General features: G+C 49.9%; 1 protein-coding gene across 1 annotated transcript; it reads left to right on the top strand.

Moving 5' to 3' along the window:
• The first annotated feature begins 5,005 nt into the window (after positions 1–5,005).
• Positions 5,006–6,643, top strand: LOC120038851 (extensin-1-like). The gene has a single exon (XM_038984439.1). It carries the CDS (start codon positions 5,006–5,008, stop codon positions 6,641–6,643), a length of 1,638 nt encoding a protein of 545 aa, XP_038840367.1.
• Positions 6,644–6,843: the final 200 nt, after the last annotated feature.

The following is a 6,843-nucleotide window of genomic DNA, read 5'->3' as shown; positions in this document are numbered from 1 at the left end:
TGAGCGTGGCTGAGGTGCACCCATGACCAGCTCTGAAACCAGATTGCATAGCGGAGACGGTATGGTGGGATTCGAAATGGTTGGTAATCTGTTTATTAACTTGGCTTTCAAAGACCTTAGAAAGACAGTGTAGGATAGATATAGGTCTGTAGCAGTTTGGGTCAAGAGTGCCCCCCCCTTTGAAGAGGGGGATGACCGCAGCTGCTTTCCAATCTTTGGGAATCTCAGATGACACGAAAGAGAGGTTGAACAGGCTAGTAATAGGGGTTGCAACAATTTCGGCAGATAATTTTAGAAAGAAAGGGTCCAGATTGTCTAGCCGGGCTGATTTGTAGGGGTCCAGATTTTGCAGCTTTGCAGCTTTGTGGAGCGATGGGTAACTATGCTTCGTGGGCGACCGTTGTTGATGTGTTCAGAGGGTCCCTGGTTCGCGCCCGAGTCGGGGCGAGGGGACGCCATAAAAGTTAAACTGTTACATTGGTGCCGTGACCCGGATCACTGGTTGCTGCGGAAAAGGAGGAGGTCGAAAGGGGGGTGAGTGTAACGGATGTGAAATGGCTAGCTAGTTAGCGGTGGTGCGCTCTAATAGCTTTTCAATCGGTTACGTCACTCGCTTTGAGACCTTGAGGTCCCTGGTTCGCGCCCGGGTCGGGGACCCTCTGCACACAGCAACAACTGACACCCACGAAGCATCGTTACCCATCGCTCCACAAAAGCCGCGGCCCTTGCAGAGCAAGGGGAACCACTACTTCAAGGTCTCAAAGCGAGTGACGTAACCGATTGAAACGCTATTAGCGCGCACAACCGCTAACTAGCTAGCCATTTCACATCCGTTACATACACACTATAAACACTGTACACACAATATACACACATTATACACACTATATGCACACTATACACACACTATACTGACGCTATAACCACGCTATATACACGCTATATACACACTACATGTTATGTTACAGACATAATCTGAAATTGATTAAAAATAAATTATACACAATACCCCATAATGACAAAACAAAAACAGTTTTTTAGAAATCTTTGCACATTTATTAAAAATAAAGAATTATCACATTTACATAAGAATTCAGACCCAATCAATTGAATTTACCACAGTTGTACTCGAATCAAGTTGAATCAAGCAAAGGGTCTGAATACCCTTTGTAAATAAGTAATAAATATGTAATTTTTTTAAATGGGGTATTGTGTGTAGATTGATGAGAAGAAAAAAAAAATTGAGAAAAAATGCTGTACTGTAACAAATTGTGGAAAAATTCAAGGGGTCTGAATACTTTCCGAATGCACTGTGTATAGACAGATAGATAGATAGATAGACAGAGGGCCGTGGGGTGAGACAGGGATGCAGTTTAAGCCCCACCCTCTTCAACATACATATCAACAAATTGGTGAGGGCACTAGAACAGTCTGCAGCACCCGGCCTCACCCTACTAGAATCTGAAGTCAAATGTCTACTGTTTGCTGATGATCTGGTGCTTCTGTCATCAACCAAGGAGGACCTACAGCAGTACCTAGATCTTCTGCACAGATTTTGCCAGACCTGGGCCCTAACAGTAAATCTCAGTAAGACCAAAATAATGGTGTTCCAAAAAAGGTCCAGTCGCCAGGACCACAAATACAAATTCCATCTAGACACCGTTGCCCTAGAGCACACAAAAAACTATACAAACCTCGCCCTAAACATCAACACCACAGGTAACTTCCACAAAGCTGTGAACGATCTGAGAGACAAGGCAAGAAGGGCATTCTATGCCATCAAAAGGAACATAAATTTCAACATACCAATTAGGATCTGGCTAAAAATACTTGAATCAGTCATAGAGCCCATTGCCCTTTATGGTTGTGAGGTGTATGACCAACCAAGATTTCACAAAATGGGACAAACACCAAATTGAGACTCTGCATGCAGAATTCTGCAAAAATATCCTCCGTGTACAACGTAGAACAACAAATAATGCATGCAGAGCAGAATTAGGCCGATACCCACTAATTATCAAAATCCAGAAAAGAGCCGTTAAATTCTACAACCACCTAAAAGGAAGCGATTCCCAAACCTTCCATAACAAAGCCCTCACCTACAGAGAGATGAACCTGGAGAAGTCCCCTAAGCAAGCTGGTCCGGGGGCTCTGTTCACAAACACAAACAGACCCCACAGAGCCCCAGGACAACAACGCAATTAGACCCAACCAAATCATGAGGAAACAAAAAGATAATTACTTGACACATTTGAAAGAATTAACAAAAAAACATAGCAAACTAGAATGCTATTTGGCCCTAAACAGAAAGTACACAGTGGCAGAAAACCTGACCGCTGTGACTGACCCAGACTTAAGGAAAGCTTTGACTATGTACAGACTCAGTGAGCATAGCCTTGCTATTGAGAAAGGCCACCGTAGGCAGACCTGGCTCTCAAGAGAAGACAGGCTTTGTGCACACTGCCCACAAAATGAGGGCAGTGTGCACACAAATGTATGACCATATTAGAGACACATATTTCCCTCAGATTACACAGATCCACAAAGAATTCTAAAACAAACCCAATTTTGATAAACTCCCATATCTACTGGGTGAAATACCACAGTGTGCTTCACAGCAGCAAGATTTGTGACCTGTTGCCACAAGAAAAGGGCAACCAGTGAAGAACAAACACCATTGTAAATACAACCCATATTTATGGTTATTTATTTTCCCTTTTGTACTTTAACTATTTGCACATCGTTACAACACATGCCATTTGTAATGTCTTTACTATTTTGGATCTTCTGTGAGTGTAATGTTTACTGTTCATTTTTATTGTTTATTTCACTTTTGTATATTATCTACTTCAGTTGCTTTGGCAATGTTAACATATGTTTCCCATGCCAATAAAGCCCCTTGAATTGAATTTAACTGAATTTAATTGAAAGCGATAGACAGAGAGACAGATAGATGGAGAAAGCGGGATAAAGAAATAGGGCTTTGTTCCTCAGGTGGTTTAACACACTGACATGGAACCAGCTGCAACTACTCACGATTAAATGAAACATTATTGCACTACACTAGCTATTCACACAAATTGATTTGCTGTCCTAAACCCATCTGTGAGAGAATCTAGGACAGCACCTTGACAGAAAATTAGAGCATGGACAGAGAGAGGAGGAGGAGGAGGAGAGGAGAGAGGGCAGAGGTCAGAGCTGCTCTATACAACAGTGTAAAGGCCCAGCCTGAAAGGATCACTTTGAAAAAAGGGGACATTCATCCATCCTTTCTCAATACCCAGCTTTCCTAAGAACACGCCACAACAACAGGATGCAAATATGGCATTTAAAGTACCAGAGGAGGTTGCTAGGCAACCGTTGCCATTATCTAGTAATAATCCCATCGTAGGGGAAGGGGCAACTAAACTGCATCACCAAGCACCTTGGATGTGTCTGTGTGTGTCTCTGATATATATGTGCTAAAATAAACAAAGTGACAGGGTAACAGTTCACTGTGACCCTTGCCGTCGTCAGCAGAAAACAGGGTAACAGTTCACTGTGACCTTTGCCGTCGTCAGCAGAAAACAGAGTAACAGTTCACTGTGACCCTTGCCGTCGTCAGCAGAAAACAGGGTAACAGTTCACTGTGACCCTTGCCGTCGTCAGCAGAAAACAGGGTAACAGTTCACTGTGACCTATGCCGTCGTCAGCAGAAAACAGGGTAACAGTTCACTGTGACCTATGCCGTCGTCAGCAGAAAACAGGGTAACAGTTCACTGTGACCTTTGCCGTCGTCAGCAGAAAACAGGGTAACAGTTCACTGTGACCCTTGCCGTCGTCAGCAGAAAACAGGGTAACAGTTCACTGTGACCTATGCCGTCGTCAGCAGAAAACAGGGTAACAGTTCACTGTGACCTTTGCCGTCGTCAGCAGAAAACAGGGTAACAGTTCACTGTGACCCTTGCCGTCGTCAGCAGAAAACAGGGTAACAGTTCACTGTGACCTTTGCCGTCGTCAGCAGAAAACAGGGTAACAGTTCACTGTGACCTTTGCCGTCGTCAGCAGAAAACAGGGTAACAGTTCACTGTGACCCTTGCCGTCGTCAGCAGAAAACAGGGTAACAGTTCACTGTGACCCTTGCCGTCGTCAGCAGAAAACAGGGTAACAGTTCACTGTGACCTTTGCCGTCGTCAGCAGAAAACAGAGTAACAGTTCACTGTGACCTTTGCCGTCGTCAGCAGAAAACGCACAACAGACTGTTGTCATGGAAATAACTACACACCTCTGACAGCGTGAGAAGGAAGGAGGCCAAAGGCAGGTAGCTCAATTATTGTATTCTTTACTTCCGATTGTGATTTGATTGAAATTTAAACGAAATATTATCCTTATCTAAATGAATTGTGTGTTTAAACTAAACGTAATATATCAGAAATGATTGATAATTCAAATAAATCAATTCTTCCTATCTCGGGAGTGGGCAACATCTATTGCAACAACAGCATTTTGTTGATAGGACGGCACACTACTCTCCTTCACAGTGTGTGTGTGTGTGTGTGTGTGTGTGTGTGTGTGTGTGTGTGTGTGTGTGTGTGTGTGTGTGTGTGTGTGTGTGTGTGTGTGTGTGTGTGTGTGTGTGTGTGTGTGTGTTTTTGTCTTGGGTTTTGTCTTTGTACCAGCTTCTTTCCACCACCGCATAACAGTTCCACTCCTGCTATGAAGCAGCTTTGACAACGATTTAAACTAACAAAATGTCCGCCGTCTAGCAGAGCAATACCTGAAACGCAAACACACAAACTACATTTAAGATTATATCTGCAGTCCTGACAGAGAATTATGTCTCAGGCACGAAACGCATTCAGCAGAGAGTTAGGCGGTATGCTGTATATTACTACCGGGATTGATCCACAGACCGGTTTTGGTTTCCATTATACCTTCTATAATAGTTTTTCAATGTTTGGTTTGTTAAATGTGATACACAACATCCAGCAGTGTAATGTCCGTTGTAATAGTTTACTCCTGCTGCATGCGGCTTCCTACACCACGCCCCCTGTCACACCACGCCCCGCCCCCTGTCACACCACGCCCCGCCCCTGTCACACCACGCCCCGCCCCCTGTCACACCACGCCCTGCAGCTTCCCACACCACGCCCCGCCCCCTGTCACACCACGCCCCCTGTCACACCACGCCCCCTGTCACACCACGCCCCGCCCCCTGTCACACCACGCCCCGCCCCCTGTCACACCACACCCCGCCCCCTGTCACACCACGCCCCCTGTCACACCACGCCCCCTGTCACACCACGCCCCGCCCCCTGTCACACCACGCCCCCTGTCACACCACGCCCCGCCCCCTGTCACACCACGCCCCGCCCCCTGTCACACCACGCCCCCTGCCACACCACGCCCCGCCCCCTACCACACCACACCCTGCAGCTTCCTACACCACGCCCCCTGTCACACCACACCCCCTGTCACACCACGCCCCCTGTTACACCACGCCCCGCCCCCTGTCACACCACGCCCCGCCCCCTGTCACACCACGCCCCGCCCCCTGTCACACCACGCCCCGCCCCCTGTCACACCACGCCCCCTGTCACGCCCCGCCCCCTGTCACACCACACCCTGCAGCTTCCTACACCACGTCCCCTGTCACCACGCCCCGCCCCCTGTCACACCACGCCCTGCAGCTTCCCACACCACGCCCCGCCCCCTGTCACACCACGCCCCCTGTCACACCACGCCCCCTGTCACACCACGCCCCGCCCCCTGTCACACCACGCCCCGCCCCCTGTCACACCATGCCCCGCCCCCTGTCACACCACGCCCCGCCCCCTGTCACACCACGCCCCCTGTCACACCACACCCTGCAGCTTCCTACACCACGTCCCCTGTCACCACGCCCCGCCCCCTGTCACACCACGCCCTGCAGCTTCCCACACCACGCCCCGCCCCCTGTCACACCACGCCCCCTGTCACACCACGCCCCCTGTCACACCACGCCCCGCCCCCTGTCACACCACGCCCCGCCCCCTGTCACACCACTCCCTGCCCCCTGTCACACCACGCCCCCTGTCACACCACGCCCCCTGTCACACCACGCCCCGCCCCCTGTCACACCACGCCCCGCCCCCTGTCACACCACTCCCTGCCCCCTGTCACACCACGCCCCGCCCCCTGTCACACCACGCCCCCTGTCACACCACGCCCCGCCCCCGTCACACCACACCCTGCAGCTTCCTACACCACGCCCCCTGCCACGCCCTGCCCCCTGTCACATCACACCCTACAGCTTCCTACACCACGCCCCCTGCCACGCCCTGCCCCCTGTCACACCACGCCATGCAGCTTCCTACACCACGCCCCCTGCCACACCACGCCCCCTGCCACACCACGCCCCGCCCCCTGTCACACCACGCCATGCAGCTTCCTACACCACGCCCCCTGCCACACCACGCCCCGCCCCCTGTCACACCACGCCCTGCCCCCTGCCACACCACGCCCTCTGTCACACCACTCCCTGCCCCCTGTCACACCACGCCATGCAGCTTCCTACACCACGCCCCCTGCCACACCACGCCCCCCCCCTGTCACATCACGCCCCACCCCCTGTCACACCACGCCCTGCTCATTGTCACTCAAGGAGAACGCATTTGCCCATTGAGTCACGGGCCTTCATTCTGTGGTCTGCATGGTCAGATATATGCAACGAGATGTTGTTGACATGCTGCTTCCCACAAGCCTTCTATAATTATACTATTAGTTTGACTATCTTACTGTCTGCTAGTTTGTCTTTTCTTATCAAGCTGTGGCTAAAATAAATATTTAGAACTTTTATTATTAAAAACATAAAATAATCCCCAG

The sequence above is a fragment of the Salvelinus namaycush genome, unplaced genomic scaffold, assembly GCF_016432855.1.
Source record: "Salvelinus namaycush isolate Seneca unplaced genomic scaffold, SaNama_1.0 Scaffold240, whole genome shotgun sequence".
NCBI lineage: Eukaryota > Metazoa > Chordata > Actinopteri > Salmoniformes > Salmonidae > Salvelinus > Salvelinus namaycush.
The sequence above is the reverse complement of the archived record's forward strand: the minus strand, read 5'-3'. Positions and strand labels throughout refer to the sequence as shown.

What these genes read in the sequence shown, in the direction of transcription:
- LOC120038851 (XM_038984439.1), top strand. Translation starts at nt 5,006, where the DNA reads ATGCGGCTTCCTACACCACGCCCCCTGTCACACCACGCCCCGCCCCCT.